We start from the raw sequence: 27904 nt of genomic DNA, 5'->3' as shown, positions 1-27904 counted from the left end.
AGGACAAGGAAGCTCCTAAACAGAAGGAAGGTGGCTGAGGATTGGTGAGTGTCAGATACACTGTCCAGGATGAAACAACAAAGATCCATGAGATGTACACTGACTGTGTGCTTAGTAAACACCTCAGGCATCAGAAACCTTAGAAAGAAGATTCTCTACACAGATGAAGCAAACTCTATGTCAGAGTAATGTCACATACACGTAATTTTTTGGATAGAGGCACAATTCATCTGGTTTTGTCCATCCATACCATTTTAAATCAAACACTCAAAATGCAACTGAAGTGCAGACTTTTACCTTTAATTCATTGAGTTTAAGAAACATTTGATATTTGACAAGTCATTGACAAACAGTTATGTGGCCAGGTGATGTAGGTCATTTGATGTGTGCAGAAAAATCCCAGATCACAATATTTGACTCTACAGGTCTTCATAACAAATGACTATTGTTATCTTGCCTAATAGCAGTTGGAGATGCAAAACAAATCATTCAGCAAGTGTTGCTGTATACCAACAGATGGTTAACAGGAAGAAATCTTCAGCAGAAGTAACCTCTGGGAGTGATGTCAGACTGCCTCAACCGGTTTGTGGTGATGGGAAATAATCATGAGTCATACACCTGAGGAAGGAATTTCTGCTCACAAAAACAAATCTAAGGTCAAAGTCAGATTGTAACTTGTTAAATAAACAACTTGATTTCAAACTGTGTTTCATGTAGTAGATTCAGTATCTGTCCACTTGCTTGATTTGAGTTGTTTAATTTTATTTGTAGTTTTTCAGACACATCAAGTAAAAATATTTCTCGAAGACAAGCTGAGTTTTTATACATGTTATGTATAAAAACTCAGAGACTTTATACATAAGATATAACACATTTCATCCTGCTTTCAGTTGGCTTAAATCATTTGAAGTAAACCATTTATGTTGTTCAAAAAGTGTGGACACATACTGACTGCTTCTGGGCTTTTAGCAAAGTAGCAGCATGGATTTTGTAAGTAGACCTGCAGGAGAGGGAAACACAGTACAACATATTTAAGTTTGAGTGTTTTTTCAGTAATCCCAAAAACACCTCAGAAATTTTCAAAAGCTACTTGAGAGAAAAAAGACCAAAGAATTCTGTCATTAAGGTTCATCCACATGACTGTGTAACTTCCAGTTAACACTGTGGGGGAAAGCCAAACACTCTGTGACTTCCTCTTTGGAAAATTATTTTCACTCTCAATGTTTAGCTCCACCCTTTTGTACTTAAGTGCTTGACACTTTTTCTTTCTGTGTTGTCCTGACCTGACTGGAGTACTGCAGTCATATTATAGTCGGCTATATAAACAAGCTCCCTCTGACACAGTCGTATATCAGCCACAGGTGGTTATCAGTCAGACGGAGTCAGACGGTACAGGTAAGTAGCTACAGTAGAGTTAACTAGACATGTAGACAATTATGAATACACTTTTCAGCAATGTGTTGATGAAAAAAAGCAGAGAGTCATTAATTTTGGAAAGAATTGGCGAGAGATGTGAAACAAATAGTCGAAGAAAAAATCAAAGTGAATAGTGTGACGCTACGAAAGTGACATCCAACATTATGACACAGTGCGTTTTAAAACTGTCATTAAAAAAACAAAATCGAAACTGCCTGTGTGGTTTCCTGTAAGTCACAAAGGATTTCTGTCTTCTTCTGCTTGTGTTCAGTCAAGATGAAGTTGCTGCTTGTTGTTGCTGCTGTTTTGGCTGTATCCAGCTGTGCCAGCATCTCTCTGGAAGATCTGGAGTTTCATGCCTGGAAACTCAAGTTTGGTAAGACAGCAGACTCTTCATCTCCTTTTTGATGTAAACCTTTTGTTTTTTAATTGTGTTCTGTTGACATTAAGATACTGTACAAGCCTCAAACTTGAAAGACTTTGGAAATAAAGGGAAATATGCCTTTTCCCTAAAATTCATTAATAGATTTTCCTTTATTCTGTTTCTCATAATTCCCTTATATTTCAATATGCAGAAAAGTCATATGACTCTGAGTCAGAGGAGGTTCACCGGAAACAAATCTGGCTCAACAACCGCAAACATGTTTTAGTGCACAACATTTTGGCAGACCAGGGTTTGAAGTCCTACCGACTTGGGATGACCCACTTTGCTGACATGGTATATGCAGAAAAAGATGTGTCATCATTATTTTTAGTTGTAATTGTAAGGATAAAAAAACAAAAACAAAAAACAAACTTTTGAACTAAAAACTGATAAATTTGGTCCCTCTTGACCAGGAAAATGAAGAGTACAAACGACTGGTTTCCCGGGGCTGCCTTGGCTCCTTCAATACTTCTCTGCATCACCGCGGCTCTACCTTCCTTCGGCTACCTGAAGGTACTGATCTACCTGACACTGTTGACTGGAGGGATAAGGGATATGTCACCGATGTCCAGAATCAGATGCAGTGTGGCTCCTGCTGGGCCTTCAGTGCAGTGAGTACATAAGCCCCAGTGTTCTTTAATCCTGTAAAATTGGAAGTTTGTTCAACTATTGTCTGGGTTCAAATAGACTCATCCTTATTGCAGATTGGTGCACTGGAGGGTCAGAACTTCAGGAAGACAGGAAAGCTGGTGTCTCTGAGTAAACAGCAGTTGGTCGACTGCTCTCAGAGCTTTGGCAACCATGGCTGCGGTGGAGGCTGGATGGACTGGGCGTTCAAGTACGTCCAAGCAACTGGAGGAATTGACACTGAAGCATCCTACCCTTATGAGGCCAAGGTAAGCATTATGAAAAAATAATTACCATTACCTGACAATCATAATACTAATATAAGAAGGAGAAGAAGTGTAAATCAGCTCATTCAGACAGTGTTATTAATCATGAAAGTGTATGAAGTTGTGTACTTCCAAAACACATATTAGCTCCAAGCCACATGAAGCCCACAGCATTAGCTACTTTACTGGCTTCTTTCAAAACACATTTTTAAGATCACGGTGTTTTCTAAATGCTCTTTTTGTGAATATAATTATGACAAACACAATAAATTATAGCATCTTTTTTTCTGTATTAGGAAGGAAATTGCCATTACAACCCTGAAACTGTTGGTGCCACGTGTACCGGCTATGTTGATGTAAGTCCGAATGAAGATGCTTTGAAGGAGGCTGTGGCCACCATTGGACCGATATCTATTGCCGTGGATGCTTCTCACGAGTCGTTTCAGTTCTACCAATCAGGTGCACACACTGAAACCTTTAAGTTGAAAACAATCAAATGTGAAGTGCTTCATTTGTCTAACTGACATATATTTCTAGGAGTGTATGACGAGCCTTCATGTAAAACCTCATGGTTCAGTCATGCTATGCTGGCTGTGGGTTATGGTACAGAAAATGGACATGACTACTGGCTGGTCAAGAACAGGTAAATACCCACATGTGATGCTCATATTTGAATTCATGCAGTTCACTTTTTCTAAGAGTGAGTGCTGACACACACACACACACACACACACACACACACACACACACACACACACACACACGCACGCACGCACATGTAAATGCATATTATTTATATAGGTCCTTATGTCTAGTGTGGACGCTATTCATTTTTTGTTGCTAAATGTTGCTCATTTGTTCTTTCCTGTAGCTTCGGCCTTGAATGGGGAGAGAAAGGATACATAAAGATGAGCAGAAACAAATCCAACCAGTGTGGGATTGCTTCTAAAGCAACCTACCCTCTGGTCTGAAGAGGTGGGAAGAAACCTATCCTCATTTTTTTCTTCTGATTTGACAGAAATTTATTTCAGTGTTTTTAACTGGGTTATGTAACTAAAAATCATTTTATTTGTGGTGTTAAGAAGCTCTCTTTTCCTGCAATTGTGCTAATAAATTTATAAATACTGTAAATTCATGCAAAAATAAATCAACTGTGGTCTGTTGATCAATCCATCATCCAGGCAGAAATGTTCAGCACCTGTGGGTAAATTTCTAGCTTTCTGGAGACATTTTGTACACTTTCAGATTATAGACTATCAACACAGATTGACAGATTGTATTTATTTATTTTTACATTTTTTAAAATAAATCAGAAAACGGGTTCCAGAAAAGAAAAATCAGCTAGCAATGGGTTTTTCAAGTAAATAATAATATTCTGAAACAGTTGTGATTTGTATCTGGAGTGGAACGCAAATTTTGTCATGCTGTGTGGTGTGGCTGCCAGGTTGTAGGACCCAAACCCAGGACTCAGAGATGGAATAATTTAAAGCAACAGGTTTATTACTGGGAAAACTTTACATAAAATAAACTCACAAAAAACCAAACCAAAACCTCAAACATAAAAACTAGGACTAAAGTGGACTCAAGACACTAAAAACTAAGCAACATGAACCAGGACAACCAGGAACTATGCACTAGAATTAAGACAGGAACACGAAGGGAGAAAACTCAGCACGGTGAGAGCACAACGCGACCAGAAACAGAGAGAAACACAGGGCATAAAACGCAAGCAGGACAATGAGAGGAAGGAGAACAGGTGGAAACACAGTTACACGGGAAAGACGAGACTATCAAAATAAAACAGGAAGCACATGTCAGGCACAGCAGCACGGACTACACAGTGAACAGAGGGAACACAGAGCACAGGGACAAGAGTAAGAAACTGCAAACCTACACTAAACATGACGGGCACAGGAACCAAAACCTAAGAACTAGCAATCACAAGACAAAAAGGAACTAGAAAGCGAGAAGTACAGAACAGAAACCAAAACACTAGCAGTCATCAACCATGATGACATCAAAGCTCAATAAGAGTACAAAACTGAAAACACTGGGTCACCCTGACAAATTTAAAAGTTGATTCACTTCAATTTAGTTTTATTTTCTATAATCCATTCCTGCAGAAAGAATAAATCAGGAGTTGACATCTCAGATTTGGGAAAGGAATGTTTATTTTACTTGATCAGATTCTAAAACACTTCTAAAATATTTCTCCAGATTCCAGATCCTTTGATGATGAGTCTTTACAATTTCTGCAATTTTCCACAAATTGTACATTTTTGCATATTGATCAACCTTTGTCTATTGTTACTTCTGAGAAACTCTGTCTTTCTAAAATGCTCTTTTTATACCCAATAATCTTGCAGAATTTATATTTTTCAAATTCTAAAAAGCCTTTTAAATAAAGTGAAGTGGAACAATTTTGTGTTTTTCAAAATTTAGATGAAAATCCTGGACAGGTCAGTGTAGGTTAGTAGGGATGTCATGGACCCCCCCCAACCCCAAAACGAAAACCAAAAGCAAAAGCAAAAAACCAAACTGCAAAAAACCAAACTGCACACCATGTAGTTCAGCTGCACACACAATTCAGCTGCACACACAATTCTGTTTTACACGGTGGTTTTACACGGTGGAATAGTTTGTCATAAAGCAGATGGACTTCTCCTGTTGAACAATCCTGCTTCCACTTGAAATGTCATATAAAACTCTGATGGTAAAGAGATTTATCCACATGTTTAAAAGTGATGAAATTCAACTATTCGCCAGAGAATAAGTCAGGGAGAGAAAATGCATCAAAGTCAGAGAGAGAACACTGAATTATCCCAGAAAAAAATGGAAAAGAGACACATGCAGTTGTAAGCAGCATGAAGATTTGGCTCAGTTATAGCTGAATAATGCAAACTGGCCACTGTGGTGAAATAGCCTTAGAAACAAATAACAAAATGGTCACATTCTGTAGTTTATGGTGCAATCTTAAAGGCAATACAAGGGGGCGTCACAAGAGGGCGCTAGAGGTTGTTCATCAAACGTGTTGCTTTATTTTCAAAGCGCAAAAAGAAATGTGACTGTGACACTCTCAGAGATGGAGATTTGATGATTTTTTTAAAAAAAATATTCTAATCTTATAACTGATAAGTGACATTTTATAAAATGGAAATGGAAAGCTTTCTTGTAATTGCTTAATTTACTTTATAGGTAAAATTATTATTATATATTGTACTAGATTATAATTATTATAATGTATATTATATATTATCAACATATTGAGAACGAAATCATAAATAAAATAAAATAAAAATTTAAAAATCAAAACAAAACGCAACACAAGAGAACACACATATCCCCACTTAACTGTAACCCCCCCCCCCCAAAAAAAAGAGATAAGGAAAAAAGATATAAATAACACATGAACAATTTGAAGTGCAATGGTTGCTGGTGTGCAAAAACCTGTGTACTGCTATAGATCTTTATTGCACACAACAAGGGTTTATTACCAGGAAATTGTTATTGCACATAGTGAGTCCCTGGTATGTCTGTATTTGTTCAAGAAAAAGTTTGGCAGAGTTTAAGTCTGACAGTTTCAGAGAAGAAGCTGTTTCTCACATTTGTTATCAGTAGTTGTAGTGGGGGAAGTGGAAGTCACCACCTAAGAGGGGCCCTGGCAACTGTGAAATGAAAGCTTCTTTTTTGTTTGCATCATTCAGAAAAAAAGCCGGAGAAAGCGAAGCAGCAGCAGCACCCTCCCTAAATTATGTGACAGAAGCTCATATTATTGTCAACTAAGAGTTATTCCACTTTCAGTTCAAAGCTTAACAACTCTCACTAAGTAACTCTATCCGTTATTGTTGGACCAGGTGAGGTTAGCTATGCATTTTGAGAAATGTTATTCTGCCTGAGGAAATAGCATTATAAAATACCATATAGACACTCCTACTTAATTAAAACAAGCCATTAAAGGTAGGCCCTTCTATGGTTATGGATCAGCCTACCTGATGTGAACCCGAATAGCAGTCTGTTTATTAGATTTCGGTGCCTATGACAGTTTTCCATAACAAACACCACATTCAGATGCCCACAAGTGACACCAAGACAACCACAGGTTCATCAGCTTTGTAATTGTATTATTAGATACGCCTTATGTTCTGGACACTCAGGAGAAGAGAGGTGGTGTGCTGCCAACTAATTGTTACTTGGTTATGAGCTTGATCAGATGGCATGGGAGGATGCTTGGGTGCCCTTGGAGTGTCTGGAGGAAGCCCTGGTCTGATAGATCTTCAATTCCTACCCCCAGCAAAACTTCAACAGCATTCTGAGGGAGAATGGATAAACTGAGTCTGAATGGAGGCAGCTGCCAAGTGGAACGTGACTCGAGCGATAGTCTCTAAGCGACTCTGGAAAATTGTTAGGCGAATGAGTAAGGGAAAGAATTCCTAAAGGCTCAGGATGTTGTAGAGTTGGCTTGGCATGCTTCTAAGTGGGAAGCAGTGGTGCCTGAGGATGTGTTACATCTATCGCTCCATCACTCTCCTCAGCCTCCATGGGAAGGGTAATGTTGGGAGATTTCACCAAACTCCACTATCTCTAAGGGAGTAGCCAGCCACCCTTCGGAGGAAGCCCATTTCTGCCGCTTGTATCCATGATTTCATTCTTTCGGTCACTACCCACAGCTTGTGACCATAGGTGAGGGAAGAGACGTAATTTGACTGGTAAAAAAAGTTTGCTTTTACACTCGGCTATCTCTTCACCACAACAGACTGGTACAGCGTCTGCATCACTGCAGCCGCAGCACCAATATGTCTGTCAATCTCCTGCTCCCTTCTCCTGTCACTCATGAACAAGACCCCAAAATACTTAAACTCCTCCACTTAGAACAGGAACCCAGATTGGGCACTCCACCCTTTTCCGGCCAAGGACCATGGCCTCAGATTTGGAGGTGCTGATTCTCATTCCCACCTCTTCACACTGTTTGAAATGACTTTTGATGACCATGGTACCTGTTGAGGACTCTTCAACTGTTCCAGTGCGAGCCGGAGGCCATCACCTGTTGAACCCAACAGATCCACATCATCTGCAAAAAGCAGAGATGAGATTTGGAGACCACCCATGTGAAAGCCTTCCGCCACTTGGCTACACATAGAAATTATATCCATAAAAATTACAAACAGAATCAGTGACAAAGGGCAGCCCTTGCAGACTCCATCACTTATTGGAAACAAGTCTGACTTATTGCTGGCTATTCAGACCAAGCAGGGGCAGAGGTACTGCCCCTAATCTCCACGCAGCATTGTTGATCCGTGTCAGTCAAGACAGCCCTACAACATCCAGAGCGTTCAGGAACTCAGGCCAAACCTCATCCACCCCAGGGGCTCTCCCACCAAGGAATTGTTTAACTACCTCAGTGACCTCACCCCCAGAGATAGATGAGTCATCTCCTTCGTCCCCTGACTCTGCTTCCTCCATGGAAGACGTGTCAGTGGGATTAAGGAGGTCCTAGAAGTATTTGAGGTTGCAGATTAATTGTTTAATGAACTAGATTAACTTCCCATCCCCTTGTGTTTGACAATAAATTGTAATCTCCTCAAAATATGTGAAAGGTGTTGTAATGTTATGAAGAGCTTGCTTTATTTTACTTGTAGTTTTTCAGACACATTAAGTTGGCTGAGAATATGGTTTAAAGACAAGCTGAGCTTTTATAGATAACATGAGACAGAGCACATTTCAACCTCATTTCCTGTGGCAATATGTCAGACGTCATTTATATTTTGTCTGACATAAAATACTTCCAGCTGGCTAAATAATTCAAAATAAATTGTTCTTGACATGGGGTCTCGGATAATAATTGTTTCTATGGCTTCTGGCTTGTAAATGTCAAATAAACTCAGTTGATCTTTCTCTCAAATACAAAATAATACTTTAGAGTCTGGGACTGAGATTTGCAAAAACTACTTGAGAGCAAAGAAGAATAATGAATGCTGACTGTCATGAAGGTTCCTCCACCTTATCATCTAACTTCCATTCAACAATGGTGAGAGGTGGAAAAGCCAAAAATTCCTTAACAACCTCTTTTGAAACTTGTCAATATCTGTAACAAATTACAGAAGAGATCATTCACTGTTGCGCTCCTTGTTATTGCTGAGTGAGCATAAATAAAATGTTTCCTTAAGTGAGTGATGTCATGTGATCTTCTGTAAATTCTTGAAATGAAGGCAATTGCATTTCTTTTTGCTTTATGTTTGGTTCTTTTGTTTGGTTTTGTTAACCAAAAAGTTGTTGCCTTCATTTTAAACTACAGTGTCCTGGATGCCTGAGTTAATGTAGACTGAGACTGTAACAGACTGTTAATGTACAGCTCCACCTTTTTCTGTTCCACCGCTTCACGCTCTTTCACTTTCTTTACAAACACCTGTGCTGACCTGGAATACCGCAGTCATGCTAGTAGCCCACTATATAAGAACTCCTCTCAGACGCAGACCTATATCATCCACAGGTGATTATACTGCACGCTGCACAACAGATACGGACACTGAGATAGGTAAGTAACTACATCACAGATAACTAAACATGTAGTTTAGTTGTAAAAGTGTAAATACACTTTTCAGTTATTATGATGAAAAAAAATAATAATTTCAGAAAAACTTTTCTGGAGGAGGTAAGATAGAAACTCCCAAATAAAATGGGACAAAGTGGATATTGTCAAATGAAAGTGACATGCAATATTATGACGAAAACATTTTAAAACAAGAAAGAATAAAAAAAAAATCAGTTTTCATCAGAAACACAAGTTTCCTGTAAGTCACAAAGGATTTCTTTATTTTCTGTTTGTATTCAGTCAAGATGAAGTTGCTGCTTGTTGTTTCTGCTGTTCTGGCTGTAGCCAGCTGTGCCAGCATCTCTCTGGAAGATCTGGAGTTTCACGCTTGGAAACTGAAATTTGGTGAGACAGCAGACTCTTTCTCTCCTCTTTCATTTTTTCTTTTTGTCAGAAGCTTCTGATCATGTTTTATGTTTTTTAAGATACTGTACAAGCCTCACATTTAGAAAGAAAGATGAGCTCACCTGTATTTTTACTTGTGCTAAAGATGATAAAACCGCAAATAAAGGAAATGTGTTAGCGGGTTTAAAATACAAAATGATTCATTTCTTTTGTTCTTTTTTCCCCATAATTTCCTTTTCCAATTGGTAGAAAAGTCATATGACTCTGAGTCAGATGAGGCTCACCGGAAGCAGGTTTGGCTCAACAACCGCAAATTTGTGCTAATGCACAACATCTTGGCAGACCAGGGTTTGAAATCCTACCGCCTTGGGATGACACACTTTGCCGATATGGTATGTGCAGAAAAAGACATATCATTTAGATTTGACCAATTAACCATTTAAGTTGTCAACAATATTTTTCAATATAATTAGCATGTGAGGATGCAAAAAAAACCCCAAAACTTTTTGCATAAAAGCCATGAACTTTGCTGCTTTTTACCAGGACCATGAAGAGTACAAACAGCTGGTTTCCCAGGGTTGCCTTCACACCTTCAATGCTTCTCTGCCTCAGCGTGGCTCTACCTTCTTTGGCCTGCCTGAAGGTACTGATCTGCCCGACACTGTTGACTGGAGGGATAAGGGATATGTCACTGAAGTCAAGGATCAGAAGCAGTGTGGCTCCTGCTGGGCCTTCAGTACAGTGAGTACATACAATTTTGTGTTCTTTGGAAAAACATTGGGGAACAAAAACTGTTGTCTGGTTTGAAATCGACTTGTCCTTACTGCAGACTGGTGTTCTGGAGGGTCAGCACTTCAGGAAGACAGGAAAGCTTGTGTCTCTGAGTGAGCAGCAGTTAATGGACTGCTCTCAGAGCTTTGGCAACAACGGCTGCAACGGAGGATCGGTGAAACAGGCCCTTCAGTACATCCAAGCCAATGGAGGAATTGACACTGAGACATCCTACCCCTATAAGGCTAAGGTAAATAGATAGCAATATATCAAACACACACACACACACCTGATTCTTCTGTGATTTAAATCACGAACCTTGAATATATGCAGTCAGGTCTTTATCACCTGAATATCATCATATCATAAATATCAGAATTATAAATGCAAATCAGCTCATTCAGACAGTGGTGTTAATAATGGCCATGCATGAAGGGCTGTACAGTACTGCCAAAACATATGGTAGCTCCAAACCCTGTAAAACTCACAGCATGAGCTACTTTATTAACTTCTTTCAAAATCTATTTTTAACATCACAGTATTTTGGCAAACTCTCTGTTTGCCATATAAATGTGTTACAACAGTAAAAACTTATGATAGCATATGTTCTCTGTATTAGGGTCAACGATGCTGTTACAAGCCTGATGGTATTGGTGCCAAATGCACTGGCTATGTTCATGTCAAACCCAGTAATGAAGAAACCCTGAAGAAAGCTGTGGCCACTATCGGACCGATATCTGTTGGCATTGATGCTTCTCGTCATTCATTCCAATTCTACCAATCAGGTGCAGATATTGAAAAAATATTTGCAAAGTGCAGAGAAACATTTTTAAATTGGATTTAAATGCTTCATTTGTTCTTTTGTTCAGTCTGATTGACATGTATTTGCAGGAGTGTACAATGAGCCCGACTGCAGCAAGACAGTGTTGGACCATGGTGTGCTGGCTGTGGGTTATGGTACAGAAAATGGACATGACTACTGGCTGATCAAGAACAGGTATTTACTCCCATGTGATGCTCGTATTTTAATTCATGCACTTCACTACTTCTAACATTCACTGAGTGCTGATACAAAAATATGTAAAGGCATCTTATTTATGCAGATCATTATTTCTCCACATGCTTTTGGACTGTTAGTGTGAACACTACTAATTTTCAGCTGCTAAATGTTGTTAAACTGTGTAATTTCTTTTTTTCTGCAGCTGGGGTCACAAATGGGGAGACAAGGGATACATTAAGATGAGCAGGAACAAATCCAACCAGTGTGGGATTGCTTCTCGAGCAAGCTACCCTCTGGTCTGAAGATCGGAAGAAATCCATCCTCAGTTTTTCCTTCTGATTTTACAGAAAATCTGGTTTGCCCAGAATTTATTTCAGTCTTTTTAAGCAAGTTGTTTTTAACTAAACATAATGTGGTGTTAAGAAGCTCTCTTTGCCTGAAAAGGTGTTTGATGGAATAAATGTATAACTACAGCAAATACATGTAAAAAAATAGAAATAAATAAGCTGTGAAACTGTGCTCTGTCGATCAATCCATCATCCAGGCAGAAATGTTCAACACCTGCGGGATGCGTTTCTAGTTTTCTGGAGACTTTTGTGTGAATAAAGCCAATGTTTCCCAAGTTCAGTTTGTTGAGACGTTTGATATCGCATTACTTACAGAATTTGTATGGTTATTAATGAGACATACATACTGATCTCCACTCCATTATTAAAATACAATTATTTTAAGGTCAGAATATCTTTTAGCATTTAGCTAGCTTAAAATTTGTGTGACAAACATCACATTTTTCTAGTTTCTTCAGCTGATGGAGACAAACAGAATAAATTCTTTGGTGACCTCAAAACTTCATAGATAGTCTAACCAAAAACTTTATAAGCTAAGGAAAACCCAAAATAAAGCAAATGATAGTTTGTAACACAATGATTATGACCTTTCTTGAAAAATAACAAACGTCACAGGAGGTCTTCTATACTTTCACAGTGTGTATTAATTATGATGGAATTTGTTCATTAAAAATCTTAGTTACAGATAATAAGCTACCTTTAATTTTGACATTTATGGTATTTTTGTAATAACAGAAAATATTATGTATATACATGCAATCTGTATATATAATTTTCGAACTCTACCGCTGAAGCTTGCACAGACTTCCAGTGACTTTATTCATGAGGAGGTCAATCTGGTGCTTTAAGCCAAGGTGGAAAACTGCATCCATGTTTGGATTCTGATTAACTCTGTTTAACTAGCGATACAGTTCCCAGAGTTGAGTGTCTAATATTGTCCTTTCTCAGTCATCACTGTGCCACAGTGAGGAAAAGCATGGCTCAACACCTGCACCAGCTGGCTGACAAACTTGGAGCAGCTGTCATCCTGAAAGCAGGAAGCTTCACTGAACACTTTCTAATTGCTGATTCTAGAATGGCAGAGGATGCCACACCTGAAGCAAGATGGGTACTTTTAAAAGGGTTTGAAAGTGCATTAATGTGCCGATCTTGTTTTATTTTCTGAGCATTTACACAATTAATGAGAATTAACGAGAACTATAATCCTCAACAGGTACCATGGTCATCAAAAGTCATTCAAATCAATTCAGTCCAATTCAATTTTAAACAGTCGCCTCAATGTTCTTTATATTGTAAGGTAGACCCTACAATAATAGATACAGAGAAAAACTCCTATGAGCAAGCACTTTGGCGACAGTGGGAAGGAAAAACTCCCTTTTAACAGGAAGAAACCTCTGGCAGAACCAGGCTCAGGGAGGGGCGGGGCCATCTGCTGCCATCGGTTGGGGTGAGAGAAGGAAGACAGGATAAAGACATGCTGTGGAAGAGAGACAGAGATTAATAACAAGCACGATTCAATGCAGAGAGGTCTATTAACACATAGTGAGTGAAAAAGGTGACTGAAAAGGAAAAATTCAATGCATCATGGGAGTCCCCCAGCACCCTACGTGTATTGCAGCATAACTAAGGGAGGATTCAGGGTCACCTGATCGAGCCATAACTATATGGTTTCTCAAAAATGAATGTTTAAACCTGATCTTAAAAACCTCTCTGCAGACCAGAGGAGGAAGGCGGGCTCAGTGAGCTATGAAGCCAGTCCGAGTGGACAGAGCTCATCACTCAAACCCTGGACCCTGACCACTGCTCATATTGTGCTTTGAAACCACACTATAAATAACATGTGTACATCACAAAATAAAATCACAGTTTATGAAAAATCATTTTTGTTTTATCCTTTCATACTTTACCGTATTTACCATACATACCATACCAATTTTATGTAATTTATAAAAATACAGAAATACATAATCATCAGTTTCTATAATTATACTTAATAATAGACCTGCTCTTGAACTTTTGCTCATGTTTAGTGATAAATATTAAAGTTGAATCTCTGTAAACACATGTAATGGTTAGCTCGTGGCCTGGTAGTGAAATATCTCTCCATGTGTAAATGTATCCAGTGTTGTCCCAGACATAATGCAGATTTGATTTTAAATACTAAATAAATATGCTGCTTAGATTAAACTAAACTGAAGATAAGGATTTTATGGAACTGAGATTTGCAAAAATTACTTGAAACCAAAGAAAATTATCTGTCTGACTGACTGTCATAAACTTTTCTGCGCCTGACCATCTAGCCTCCTGTGGGAGGTGGAAAAGCCAAACATTCGGTGACTACGTCTTTGGAATATTGTCAAATCCTGCCATGAAAGTGCAGAGAAGCTGGCTATGCCTCTGTCTTTTTCTGCTTCTTCTCAGTCAACATGAAGTTGCTGCTTGTTTTTTCTGTTGTTCTGCTGTAACCTGCTGTGCCAGCATCTCTCTGAAAGATCTGGAGCTTCACGCTTGGAAACTCAAGTTTGGTGAGACAGCAGACTCTTTTTCTTCTCTTTTATTTTCATTTTTTGTCAGAAGCTTCTGATCATGTTTTATGTTCTTAAAGATGCTGTCCAAGCCTCAAACTCAAACAAAGAAATGCTCACCCATGTGTTTACTTGTGTAAACGTTTCTAAGACTCAAATCAAAGGAAACATGTTAGCGGATTAAAAAAAAACAAGGATTAATTTCTTTTTTCTGTTTTTCTTATAATTTCCTTTTCCAATTGGTAGAAAAGTCATACGACTCTGATCTAAGTCAAAGGAGGTTCACTAGAAACAGGTCTGGCTCAACAACCGCAAGCTTGCACTAGAGCACAACATCTTGGCAGACCAGGGTCCAACTTTTGGATAAAATCCCCATAATTTTTCCCTGTTTACCAGGAACATGAAGAGTGCAAATAGCTGGTTTCCCTGGGTTGGGTGTCTCCTTCAATGCTTCTCTGCCTCGCTGAGGCTCGACCTATCTTTGCCTGCCTGAAGGTACTGATCTAACCAACAGTATTGACTGAAGGAATAGTGCCAACTGACACTGAGACACAGAGAATGTGAACTTTTCCAGAAATGCAAAAAAAAAATGTTCAGTCTTAGTCTTACAAAAAAGAAATCCAGAAACTTGTGAACAGAGATGAAAAAATATAATTTGTGTGGTGTAAAAGTTTCTTAGTTTCTGAGATACGTCCTGGAGTAAGAACATATTTTCCAGAGTGTCTCACTTATCAAACCAAGTCTGTAGTTGGGGCCTTGAATGGGGAGAGAAAGGAAACATTAAGATAAGCAGGAACAACCAACCAGTGTGGAATTGCTAATTCCAAAGTAATTCCAATATCTTTGGTCTGAAGTTTTCAGAAGAAACTCATCATCATTTCTTCCTTCTGCTTTGACCAAAATGTATATGAATGTTTTTAACCAAGTTATGTAACCAAACATCATTTGATTTATGGTGTCAAGAAGTGTCAAGACCTGTCATGGATGACATTTTTGTTTCAGTCATATATTTGCATTTATGTGTTTTTTTGTTGGACAGACTGCCAATCCAGTTTCTACGATCAAGTCAAATATGTGTAATCTGTATTTTTGCATATTATTAAATAAAAACCAATAAACCATTTGAGACTACAATACTACATTTAAAAAAAAAATAGGACCAAATCAGCAAATAGATACCAGTTTTTTAAAAAAAGGAAAACTGATCTCTACACACAGAATTCAGGTTTACACAGTGGACTAGCTTGTTTAAAGAGCTTGGCCTGTACGTTGCAGGAAAATTCAAGAGGGTAAAAAACAAAGCCCACTCGCCGTTTTGGGCTATGCAAGAGTTTCAGCTCTAGATCTAACGTCATAATTTTGCTCCGCAGGGAATAGACGACAAGAGAAAAAGGCATAGGGATGCGTTTGACCTTTTTTATGTTGAGACAAGATGGCTCCCACTCCAGAATCTAATGCATCCACATCCACTGTTGTGAGAGGTTTGGTTGAGAAAGGATGGGAGCAGAAGTGAAGTGTTGTTTGAGAAAGTCGAAGGACGACTGAGCTGCTGGGGTTCACTGGAACTGTGATTTGGCAGGTTGGGTTAGAGGAATGGCAACTTTACTGAAGTCCCTAAACACTGCTCCCCGGGCGCCCAATGCTTCACTGAGTGAATGGGTTAAATGCAGAGAGGAATTTCCCCACGGGGATCAATAAAGTACACTTTCTTTTCTTTTTCTTCTAAAGTTAGCAAAACCAAGGAAATGTTGCAACATCTGCAGTTCTCAGGCAATGGCCAGTCCATGACTGCTTGCACCTTTGCTGGGCCTGGTTTGAGATGTCCCTTTGGTAGCCCAGCAAAGAGACACTGTCAACATAAAATTTGCCTTTTAGAAACAACTTTTTGGGCAGCTGCTGCAGGACTAACCTTAAGTGATTTTATGTTCTGAGAGAGATCGTGAGAAAAATAAGATGTCATCCAGGTAGACAAACATGAAACAATTTATGAAATACCAGATAACGTCATTAACTAGGGCCTGAAAAACAGCAGGTGTGTTAGTTAGTCCAAAGGGCATTACCAGGTGTTTGAAGTGTCTGTGATGGGTATTGAAGGCTATCTTCCACTCACCCCCTACCTAATCCTCATCAAGTGACAGACAGATGTGGAGGAAGAGACAAAGTGAGATCCTTTCTGAAAACTTCAGCCAAATCATGATAAACAGTTTGGAACCCTGAACCAAACCCACCTGAGTTTTCAGGTGGGTTTGGTTCAGGGGCTGTAGAATCTGAAGGGAGAGTGGATTTTAAACAGTCCTTATGGAAAGACAGCCTCCATCCAGACTCATTTTGTTTCTCAGTTGGGTTGGGGTTGTAACCAAGGGTGACCACGGACCAACAGGGTGATGGGGGCTTCAAGTCATAGAAACTGATAGCTTTGGTGGGGTTATCCAACAGAGTGAGTGAGATGGGTTTTGTTTTGTAAGTGATATCCTGGATTTAGTTTCCAAACACAGAGACACACAAACGAACACAGACAGAGGAGAAAATGGGAAAAGACAGACAGAAGACCCAATCATAGGGGAGAAGCCAAGGAGGACTGAAGGACCCTGACACCTCCACCTTTTTCTATTTCAGTACTTAACATTCTTTCGCTTTCTTTACTTTACTCCTGTCCTGACCTGACTGGATTACTGCAGTCATACTAGTAGTCTGCTATATAAGACGTTCTCTCTGACGCAGACCTATATCAACCACGGACACTGAGACAGGTAAGTAGCTACAGCACGTAATTAGACACATAGGCGAGTGTGTAAATGCACTTTTCAGTAATGTACTGATGAAAAAACAAAGAAAAACAAAGAATTATTAATTTGCAAAAGGTTTGGAGAGAGAGATGATACTGTCGTACTATGAAAGTGACATCCAACATCTATTTAAAGTGACAGAAAGCATTTTAAAACTGATGTGGTTCCCTACAAGTCACAAAGGATTCGTTTCTTTGTATTCAGTCAAGATGAAGTTGCTGCTTGTGGTTTCTGCTGTTCTGGCTGTAGCCAGCTGTGCCAGCATCTCTCTGGAAGATCTGGAGTTTCGCGCCTGGAAACTCAAGTTTGGTGAGACAGCAGACTCTTTCTCTCCTCTTTTGTTTTTGTGTTTTTTCAGAAGCTTCTGATCATGTTTTGTGTTCTTTAAGACACTGTCCAAACCTCAAACTTGCCTCATCCAGTTATGTAAAAGTTTATTAGATTCAAATCAAAGGAAATATGTTAGCGAATCAAAAAAATGTTCTGTTTCTCATAATTTCCTTTTCCAACTTGCAGAAAAGTCATATGACTCTGAGTCAGAGGAGGCTCACCGGAAGCAGATCTGGCTCAACAACCGCAAACATGTGCTAGTACACAACATCTTGGCAGACCAGGGTTTGAAATCCTACCACCTTGGGATGACCCACTTTGCTGACATGGTATGTGTACAAAAAAGAGATCATTCAGATTTTACCCTTCACCAATTCAGTTGTTATCTGTATTTTTAGATGCAATTAGCATGTGAGGATACAAAAAAACAAACAACAACTTTGTTTGATACAACCCAAATGAATTTCTTCCCTCTTTATCAGGAACATGAAGAGTACAAACAGCTGATTTTCCAAAGCTACCTTGGCTCCTTTAATGCTTCTCTGCCTCAGCGTGGCTCTAGCTTCTTTCGTCTGCCTGAAGGTACTGATCTGCCCGACACTGTTGACTGGAGGGATAAGGGATATGTCACTGAAGTCAAGGATCAGAAGATATGTGGCTCCTGCTGGGCCTTCAGTACAGTGAGTACATAAGCCCCAGTGTTCTTTAATCCTGTAATTAATTAATTAATTTTGTGTTCTTTGGGAAACTTTGGGGAACAAAAACTGTTGTCTGGTTTGAAATTGACTTGTCCTTACTGCAGACTGGTGTACTGGAGAGTCAGCACTTCAGGAAGACAGGAAAGCTTGTGTCTCTGAGTGAGCAGCAGTTAATGGACTGCTCTCACAGCTTTGGCAACAACGGCTGCAATGGAGGATCGGTGAAGCGGGCCTTTCAGTACATCCAAGCCAATGGAGGAATTGACACTGAGACATCCTACCGTTATGAGGCTAAAGTAAATAGATAGCAATGTGTCGAACACAAACACGCACCTGTTTCTTCTGTGATTTAAATCACGAACCTTGAATATATGCAGTCAGATCTTTATCACCTGAATATCATCATATCATAAATATCAGAATTATAAATGCAAATCAGCTCATTCAGACAGTGGTGTTAATAATGGCCATGCATGAAGGGCTGTACAGTACTGCCAAAACATATGGTAGCTCCAAACCCTGTAAAACTCACAGCATGAGCTACTTTATTAACTTCTTTCAAAATGTATTTTTTAACAGTTTTCGGAAAGCCCTCTGTTTTCTAATATAAATGTGTGACAGCAGTAGAAACTTATGATTGCATATGTTCTCTGTATTAGGGTCAACAATGCCGTTACAAGCCTGATGGTATTGGTGCCAAATGCACTGGCTATGTTGAAGTGGAACCCAGTAACGAAGATGCCCTGAAGGAGGCTGTGGCCACTATCGGACCGATATCTGTTGGCATCGATGCTTCTCATAACTCATTCAGATTCTACCAATCAGGTGCAGACATTGAAATATATTTGTAAAGTGCAGAGAAACATTTTTAAATTGGAAAAGAAATGTGAAATGCTTCATTTGTTCTTTTGTTCAGTCTGATTGACATGTATTTGCAGGAGTGTATGATGAGCCCGACTGCAGCAAGACAGTGTTGAACCACGATGTGCTGGCGGTGGGTTATGGTACAGAAGATGGACATGACTACTGGCTGATCAAGAACAGGTATTTACTCCCATGTGATGCTCATATTTTAATGTTTTAGCAGCTAAATGTTGTTAAACTGCAATTTGTTTCTTTCTGCAGCTGGGGTCTCAGATGGGGAGACAAGGGATACATTAAGATGAGCAGGAACAAATCCAACCAGTGTGGGATTGCTTCTGATGCAACGTACCCTCTGGTCTGAAGAGGTCGGAAGAAACCTATCCTCAGTTTTTCTAACTAAACATCTTTTTATTTGTCGGGTCAAGAACCCCTCTTTTCCTGCATCAGTGTTTAATGGAATAAATTCATAAATAAGACAAATACAAGTTAAAATAAATACATAAATTGTGAAACTGTGTTCTGTTCATCAATCCATCATCTAGACATAAATGTTTAGCACCTGTGGAATGCAGCTGCAGACTTTTGTGTTCCCCAGTTATTTTTGTGTTTTGTGACTCTTCATATTATGACGGTTTAAGTTCAAGTTTTTAAAGTTTAGCATCGAGTTTAGTTCTTTCTATGTTTTTAAGTTTTCTTGTGTGTCTGTGAGGTTTCTCTTGTGTCTTCGTCTCACCTCTGTGTCACTTGTGAGAGACTGTTGTGTCCATAGTGCTCTGTGTGACTTAGTCGTGTCGCTGTGCTTCATCTTCCTTCCCCTTTTCCTCTCCTCGTGTTTTATCTTTTGCGCTTCCCCATTTCTGTGTCATGTACTTCCTGTTTTATTTTGACAGTCTTTCATCCCGTGTGCAATGTATTTGATTTTGCTTCCCAGTCTCGTTAGGTCTAATTCATCCTAGCTATGTTCTCATGTGCCTCATCTTCCCTAAAAACTCAAAGAAAATGGAGCAGAGTGGATACTGTGATACTGCTTGTTCATTTTGTAACATGAGAAACTTTGCTCAACTCCTGTCTGGCTTAAAATGACTCATCCTTATTGCAGACTTACACATTGGAGGGTCAGAACGTCAGGAAGATTAGAGAGTTGGTGGCTTTAAGTAAGAAGCAGTTGGTTAATTCGTTAGCAACCATGGAAACAGTGGTGGCAATGATGGTTTGATATACTGGGCCATTCAGTAGTGGTGTGAAATACTGATGCCTCTGATACAAGATATTTATGTTCTAGAATCAATTCTCATATTAAAATATTGATATTTTAGTCATTTGTGATAAATTTGTAATTTATCATGAACTGAAAAACAGTGGAAAAGTAACTTTATTACTGGGATTCTGTAAATGATTGGTAGGAAGTACTTTTTTCCCCACTTGTCATAGTGATACACAAAATATCCTGTATAAATGCATCACAGCTCACGTGTGCTCGCTCACTTAGTTGACAATAATGGGTGAGTATAAGCAGAGCCATGTGTGGAGCTATTTCAGCTCCACACATGGCTCAAACAAAGTGAAAGAATGGCAGAAAGGGAAAAAGGTGGAGCTTTATATTTTTACATGAATCAACTGTTTTAAGAAAATAGTTTATTTAACTTCTGCAAAAACAGTTAATTTAAGGAGTGTCGGGAGTAATTTTGAGGACAATGAATGGTCATTAGTGGAGTCAATAATGGAGTCAATACTGTTTGTATACAACATTTAATAAACATCTATGATACCTTCATTACTGCAAAGTAAGAAATATTTAAATACAATTTAGTTTTATTATACTTTGGCCTAAAATTAATTTTTAGATAAAAGAGCACTTGGAGTTTAAATAAAGTAATCAAAAGCCTGTATAACAATTAGAAATATCGAATGATGTAACATAAAAGCTTTTTTCTGTTAGTCTTCCTGCAGTGTTATCAAAAACTTAAGTCTAATGGTCTTGTAGATATTCTGGGTGAGTTATTAATAGATGAAAATATCTGGGTGACTTTACTTTTTTCTTTTTTCTTGTTTATTATTTTAAATGAAGAACTAATGTCATTCTATTCTGCTATTTAAAATTTTTATTTCATTAGTGAGAAGAACACCAGAAATGCCCGCTTCCTCAAAATGCCAGATGTTTCTGGTGTGTTTCATTTTTTTGTGTATTTTTTTCTTGGTGTTTTTCTGGTTTAAGCAAGTCATTATGAAGAAGCTGATGTTTTTCTGGTATATTTCTACTGATGAAATAGAATTTTAAAATACTTATGGATTTGAAAGGCTGTGGGATAATTCCGTCTCCTGTTGGTCTACTCACAAGCACCGTTTTGTTAATGCCACTAGTTCCACGCTTGTATTTTTAAGTAAAATGGCCTTTCAACCCTTATTTATCCTTCAGAGATGTGGTTTAGAAAGAAACATTAAAAACAGAAAAAAATTGTTCAAAGACAGGAGTAACCAGAGAGAAGACATTACTTTTCCCAAAGATTTTTGCTTTTCTGAAGTTTGCAACTCAATGGAAAGACGCAGCCACTAGAGGATGATCTGACTGTTGGGGTTTGCTCTCTAAACATGTAGGACCTTTAATGTATAGTAAAAATATCCTTATTTGACTATTGTTGTGATTTTAATACTATATAAATAAATCTGAATTGAACTGAATTAAATGTACTCCTTGCTAAACCCAGCATGAACCATGTTGATTTGTATATTTGACATCACTGTTCTCCTTTCAGTCAAAAGATCCGTACCTTCTGGCGACTGGAGGAACACAAAGCCACTTCAGCATAAAGAACACTTAAGGGCCAAAGGTAGCACTGGGAAGTCAGTCATTTGTATACTTCACTTTCCTGGTGAATTTAAGACAAAATTAAAGGGTTTATTATCCAAAATTCCATTTTATGTATTCTTACATGCTAATAGCAACTAAAAACATTAATGACAGTTCAGATGGTGAAGGGTAAAACTTGAATGACACATTTTTATTACCCAAGTGGAATCCCTGATCTGCCACAATGTTTGCGGCTGTTGCGCCAGATTTGCAAGGGGTGAGCCCCCTGTCATCCAAAGTGGTAGGATCTTTCTGTTAGACAGAAAAGGAAATTAATGGAAAGAGAGTAAAGGAATATGTAAAATCCGTGATGGATCATTAATAAATGAAACCTTTAAAAGATTTAGAAATATTTAAAAATAAAACATTGTTTTCCACTCCAGAAGTAGAGACAAACGAACATATTGGAGTCTGTTAGATAAATATGATCCCAGCCACTTGCAGCACAGTACCTTTGGTACCTACAAAATGTTCTAATCTATGTAATAAGATATCATTGGTCAACAGTATTGAATGTTGCTCTGAGGTCTAGCAGGGATTTTTGTTTGTTTGATTTTTGTCAAAAATATTGAATTTCTATGAGTTGTGCCATTTCCACTGCTTATAAAAAGCTTATAAATATTGCTTGCCCCAAAGCTTCAGCTGAACCTTTGTGACAAAGTGTATCCTTGTGATGGAGGAGCACATGGCATCAGAATTAAACAAATATTTTTGAACAAGATCAGCTGGTTTCCAACAACAAGCAGAACAAAAGTTAAAATGTCATTGGAAAATCAAAACATCAAGCTTTGCTAAAATTAGCAGAGGTCTTTAAATTACCTCTTAGGAGAGGAAATAAGCGTTAAATGTCTTTTTCTAACAAAAAAAATACAAGTGTGAGATTAGCACTATTAACAGAATCGTGCCTATAACTAGACCAACAGGAGGCAGAAGAATCCCACAGCCTTTCAAACCCATATGTTTTTTTTAAATCTTATTTCATCATCCACAAACACACCAGCTTTTTCAAAATGCCTTGCTTAAACCAGAAACACACCATAAACACCAGTTTCCCCTAAAACATCTTTCTTAAGCAAGTCTGTGTTTCTTTAAGCAATGTTTTCATGCATTACTAACTCAACGAGTATAACCACAAGACTGTTAGACTGCCTTATATGACATTACTAACTTTAGTGTTTGATAACATCAAAGAACATTGTGAGAAAATGGCTTTTAAGTCCCACCATTTCACAGATAATTAACCTACTTTAGTTTAGTTATTTATCCTGTATAAATAAGCACTTGGTTACTGTGGGAAGGAAAAACTCTCTTTTAACAGGAAGAAACCTCCAGCAGAGCTATGCTCTGGGAAGGGTAGCAATATGGCTAGCTTCTTTCCTTACTGGCTTCCTCACCAGCTTTTCAAAGGAGCCATCTGCCATGACCAGTTGGGGGTAAGGGGAGGATGACAGAACAAAAGACACACTGTGGAAGAGAGCCAGAGATTAATAATAACTAATTATTCATTGCAGAGTAGTGCATAAACACATAGTGAGTGAAACACCCAGTTACACCTAGGCTTCCCATGAAGGAAGCCTAGGTGTAACTGTTGGATATTTCAGAGTCATCTGATCCAGCCCTCACTATAAGCTTTCTCAAAAACAAAGGTTTTAAGACTAATGCTGGAAGGCTCGCAAGAGCTTGGACCAGACTTAAATATTCAGCAGCAAGCCATGGATCATGGGAGAGCATATACACCAATGTTCTCCAGGATGCTTTATGACAAGCATAGTTGGCTAACTGGATATCTGGTGAGAAATGGCTTCTTTTACTTTCCATGTCTGCTGTTTCAAGTTTAACTTGAAAAGAAGGTTTAAGAAATAAAAAGACCACTAGTTGCCACTGCTGTGAGGTCTTTGAAACAAGCTGTGATCTGATTGTTCAAGACCATGTGTGTGAGGAACACAATTTTGTATTTTGTTCTGGATTAAACAGGGAATAGAGACATCATAATTATACACATTTGTTGCACAGGATCAGTTGTGTATAAAGCACAATTAAACAGACCAAAAGTGAACATGTCATTGCAAGATCAATACATCAAACTGAAACAAAGTGTGAAAAGTGTCTTTTACTGAAAAAAGTATCCAATCAGAATGGTGCTTGTAAGTAAAACAACATGAGAGAGAATCTTCCCACAACCTTTCAAACCCATTTTGTTGCATAATCGTGGTTGCATTATGCAAGTCTCTGTGTGGTTACAGTGGCTTACAACAGTATTATCAACAGGAACTACTTCACTTTCTATGTCACATTTCGTTTGTCCAATTTGGGCTGGAAGTTTCGCTTTTCTGCTGGAATACACTACAGTACCATCCCCAAACCGAAATTGTCTGCAGCTAGGGGTTTCTGATTGCAGCAACTTGTTTACTTGGCCTTGGCTGAGGTGACTCATGTAGCTATCTAGCCACATATCACCGCAAACTGTACATGTACATGCAGTATCAATAATGGCTGATCCCAGTGCTTCAGTCAGGAAGATTTCAGAGTCTGTCATTGAGGCTTTAGTGTACCAGGTTTTATTATCACTATGTGAATTGTTTTCAGTTTGTTTAGTTGTAATTGGGAAAAAGGCATTTGAAAAAAAAACAAAAAGGAAGGAACTCTAATGTTCGTTTAACAGGAAAATGAAGAGTTCAAAAGGCTGATTCCCTAGGCTTGCCCTTGGCCTTTCGATGCTTCTGCCTCACTGTCGCTCTACCTTCAATCGGTTGCCTAAAGGTACTAAATTGCCCAACACTGTTGACTGGAGGAAAAGGGGATATGTCACTAAAGTCAAGAATGAGAGGGAGTGTGGCTCCTGCTGGCCTTTCAGTGCAGTAAGTGCATACTGTATAACTTGGTGTTCTCTATTTTTGTAACACCAAAAACATTGCTCGACTGGTTTAAAATGCACTCATCCTTATTGTAGACTAGTGCACTGGAAGGTCAGCACTTCGAGAAAATAAGAAAGTATCTGAGTGAGCAGCAGTTGGTCGACCGCAAGAAACAGTTTCACTGGTTTGGCCCACTTAAGATCAAAGTGGGCTGTATTTGACCTGTGATGTAAAATTAGTTTGACACACCTTTGCTTTGCATACTGTGCCAGGGGGGCCATGTCCACAGGAGAAGATCCACTAGTGACACCAGGACCAAAGACAGTCACCTCTGTCATCTCTTCATTAACATTAGAACATTTGGAGCTACCCAAGATTTTAATATGGAGTAGGCATCCTTCCATTTTAAGGACACATAACCAATTTTATGCTTTCCCATATTATTAGTGGAAAAAATGATGGGTCATGCACCTGGAGGAAGTCCAAGTCAAATTCCAACAGGAAATAAACAAACTGACTTGATCATCTTCCTGAAATATGTATGTGGATGATTTCCAAAGATTGCAGATTAAGGGTGTGTCCTAGATTCAGTTCCTTTACCCTCTTTCAGAGCTTATATGTTTAACAATAAATTTTGCTCTAATCAAATTACATAAATGACCTTTGATGTTACAAATGCTTGCTTTATCTTATTCACACTTAATTTCAGCAGAACTAAACTAGTTTCAGTTTGTATGGCAAGAGGAGTTTACCCGAAGGCAGGCAGTTTGTTTTGCCTGATGACAAATAGTAGAAAAGGCAAAACCTAAATCTTGGGAACTCTGAAACTAAACTCGTCACAGCTGGTATGGGAAGTGGAGTCTATCTGAAAGTGAGGTGTTTATTTTGGCTGATGGCAAATAGTACAAAAGGCAAAATAGAGACAGCTGTGGAGAAAAAAAAGCTCAGCTAAAGAAAACCACAGAAGACAAGACAAGGGAAAACTAAAATAGTGCACATTTAACAATTGAGAAAACTGTAAAGGAAAAATAGAGACACATAAATGACCATTATATGGAAGGCTTGAGAAGACAGGATGGAGGCACGAGGAAGGAATTACAGTAAACTCTAAAGCTAGTAGAAAAACAGAACAAACCTTAATACGCTAAGAATACATAAAAGAAATATACACAATAAACAAACCAGGAATCAAACACAGAATATTTAGGTAAACCAAATGAATAAACAAATTCAAAAATGCTGGGTAGCTGAGCCTCCACTCAGAAAAACGATTCTTTGTCCTCATTATTATTATTATTATTATTATTATTGTTATTATTATTATTGTTGTTGTTGTTATGTGATTATTTTGAGAGAAAAATGCTGGCCAATTATTAGCCAAATAATTAATTCATCCATTTATTTTTAAAGTAAAGACAACAGAAACAACCCTCCATTTGTGTTAATATTTGTCCACCAGAGGGCAGTCTGAAAGTCTAAGCAGAGTCATGTAAGGCGTAAATGAGCAATCAATGTGTTTACTTTAAAATTATTTTTCAGGCTCTTGATGCTCTCCGCTGTACACTTGTAAAAGGCCAGAGCCTCCTCAGTAGGGAGGCATGTAAGGGTGGTAAGTAAGCATATACTTTAGCCTTTGCACACACTGTGCTTCAGCATTTTGCATATTTTTTGTTAAAGAAATAATGACATGGTGCAACATGTTATGTTTTGTAGCTCATATGAGGTTGTGGTTACCTCATTTTAAGAACATTGTAAAATCTTAAAATTTGAAAGGGGTTTACTTCCTGGGTTTTTTTTACTATAAAAAATGTGTTGTCTAATTTATGTTTTTCATATTGTGAAATTCACTGCACAACAAAATTAAGTTAATGGTTTTCTTTTATTCAGAATGCTACTTGGTGTAAGAGTGAGGGTGAAGTTTGAGTCTCATTTGCATATAGGCTTGTTATTAATCACTTTTCAATCCACTGGGATGAATGTGGAGATGTTGGTGTTCCTCTTGTCAGAAATGGCTGCCGTATACAGATTATAGTACAGTCTGACAGCGGTATCACAGGAGGGGGCAGAGTTGGCTCAACAAATGTCCCTAGTATTTTTAAAGAAGCAAAAAGAAATGTGATTTTCTGAAAGGAAGAGATGGAGTGACATGTATGAAACAGAGAAGAAAGGAAGATGACAGATTATTTTCAAAAGTAAGGACTGCTCATACAAGCCAGTGACCTTTGCCAAGATTTCTGCTTTCACTATCACAAAGTAGTTCAATGAAAGAACTGAAACAAAGTCTCCCACTCTGTGATCAGGTAGAGCTGATCTACTTTTAAATTAATTATATATATATGGAAACTGCCAAGCAAAGACTCACAGCCTTGGCCAGCCGCTTGAGGAGGTACACCAGAGAGATAGAAGGCAGGAGAATAAACCAGCTGTTCTCCACAGAACCAGCAAAGGTGTACTCTCAGTGGCAAGGGAACAATAATAAGAGAACAGCACCACCAAGGCTGGAGACGGAGCAATACTGGAAGAGCATATGGGAGAAGGACGCAAGCCATAACGGCAATGCTCAGTGGCTAGTGGATCTGAGGGCAGACCATAGCGACCTCCCTGAACAGGGTCCAGTAACCATCACAGTGGCAGATATCCAAGAAAGGGTCTCCAGTATGAAGAGTTGGACAGCACCAGGCCCCGACATGGTTCACGCCTACTGGCTAAAGAAGCTGACTGCATTCCACGAGCGTCTGGCAGCACAAATGAACCAGCTGCTAGTTAACGAGGGACACCCGGAATGGCTAACCGAAGGTCGGACGGTCCTGATCCCCAAGGACCCCAAGAAGGGACCAGTCCCCTCCAACTACCGACCAATAACCTGCCTCAGTACTACATGGAAGCTCCTGTCAGGCATCATATCGGCTAAGATGAACAGGCACATGGGTCAATACATGAGCGGGACACAGAAAGGAATTGGCAAGAATACCAGAGGCGCAAAACACCAGCTACTGGTAGACAGAACAGTCAGCCGAGACTGCAAGACCAGACTGACCACTGCCTGGATTGATTACAAGAAGGCCTATGACTCAATGCCCCACAGCTGGATACTGGAATGCCTAGAATTGTACAAGATCAATGGGACCCTAAGAACCTTCATCAGGAACTCAATGGGGATGTGGCGTACAACACTAGAGGCCAACTCCAAGCCCATAGCACAAGTCACCATCA

At 38.8% G+C, this 27904-nt stretch overlaps 3 protein-coding genes across 4 annotated transcripts; all 3 read left to right on the top strand.

Moving 5' to 3' along the window:
* Positions 1–1288: 1288 nt before the first annotated feature.
* Positions 1289–9237, top strand: LOC102794604 (cathepsin L-like peptidase). Of its 2 annotated transcripts, XM_087833177.1 has the most exons (9): positions 1289–1395; positions 1688–1792; positions 1992–2134; positions 2254–2451; positions 2545–2736; positions 3030–3192; positions 3271–3376; positions 3605–3708; positions 9221–9237. In XM_087833177.1, exons 2-8 carry the CDS (start codon positions 1693–1695, stop codon positions 3702–3704), a joined length of 1002 nt encoding a protein of 333 aa, XP_087689303.1. In that variant the 5' UTR covers positions 1289–1395; positions 1688–1692; the 3' UTR covers positions 3705–3708; positions 9221–9237. The 2 variants fall into 2 exon arrangements, with proteins under 2 accessions (XP_087689303.1, XP_087689302.1); XM_087833176.1 differs by lacking the exon at positions 9221–9237 and having other exon boundaries at positions 3605–3883.
* Positions 9238–9567: 330 nt separating this feature from the next.
* On the top strand, positions 9568–11740 carry LOC102782060 (procathepsin L-like). The gene is made up of 7 exons (XM_006798494.2): positions 9568–9667; positions 9917–10059; positions 10211–10408; positions 10497–10688; positions 11058–11223; positions 11330–11435; positions 11641–11740. Exons 1-7 carry the CDS (start codon positions 9568–9570, stop codon positions 11738–11740), a joined length of 1005 nt encoding a protein of 334 aa, XP_006798557.2.
* Positions 11741–17303: 5563 nt separating this feature from the next.
* On the top strand, positions 17304–19349 carry LOC148097199 (procathepsin L-like). The gene is made up of 7 exons (XM_087833178.1): positions 17304–17405; positions 17613–17755; positions 17909–18106; positions 18229–18420; positions 18784–18949; positions 19063–19168; positions 19250–19349. Exons 1-7 carry the CDS (start codon positions 17306–17308, stop codon positions 19347–19349), a joined length of 1005 nt encoding a protein of 334 aa, XP_087689304.1. The 5' UTR covers positions 17304–17305.
* The last annotated feature ends 8555 nt before the right edge of the window (positions 19350–27904 follow it).

This window comes from Neolamprologus brichardi, chromosome 19 (genome assembly GCF_056152115.1).
Source record: "Neolamprologus brichardi isolate AB-2024 chromosome 19, ASM5615211v1, whole genome shotgun sequence".
Classification (NCBI taxonomy): domain Eukaryota; kingdom Metazoa; phylum Chordata; class Actinopteri; order Cichliformes; family Cichlidae; genus Neolamprologus; species Neolamprologus brichardi.
This window is presented reverse-complemented; position numbering and strand designations above follow the sequence as displayed.

Coding starts and splice junctions, on each gene's coding strand:
- LOC102794604 (XM_087833177.1), top strand. CDS start 1,693: ATGAAGTTGCTGCTTGTTGTTGCTGCTGTTTTGGCTGTATCCAGCTGT. Junction 2,135..2,253: donor TGACCCACTTTGCTGACATG/GTATATGCAGAA, acceptor CCTCTTGACCAG/GAAAATGAAGAGTACAAACG. Junction 3,377..3,604: donor TACTGGCTGGTCAAGAACAG/GTAAATACCCAC, acceptor TCTTTCCTGTAG/CTTCGGCCTTGAATGGGGAG.
- LOC102782060 (XM_006798494.2), top strand. CDS start 9,568: ATGAAGTTGCTGCTTGTTGTTTCTGCTGTTCTGGCTGTAGCCAGCTGT. Junction 10,409..10,496: donor CCTGCTGGGCCTTCAGTACA/GTGAGTACATAC, acceptor TCCTTACTGCAG/ACTGGTGTTCTGGAGGGTCA. Junction 11,436..11,640: donor TACTGGCTGATCAAGAACAG/GTATTTACTCCC, acceptor TTTTTTCTGCAG/CTGGGGTCACAAATGGGGAG.
- LOC148097199 (XM_087833178.1), top strand. CDS start 17,306: ATGAAGTTGCTGCTTGTGGTTTCTGCTGTTCTGGCTGTAGCCAGCTGT. Junction 17,406..17,612: donor CGCCTGGAAACTCAAGTTTG/GTGAGACAGCAG, acceptor TCCAACTTGCAG/AAAAGTCATATGACTCTGAG. Junction 18,421..18,783: donor CCTACCGTTATGAGGCTAAA/GTAAATAGATAG, acceptor TCTCTGTATTAG/GGTCAACAATGCCGTTACAA.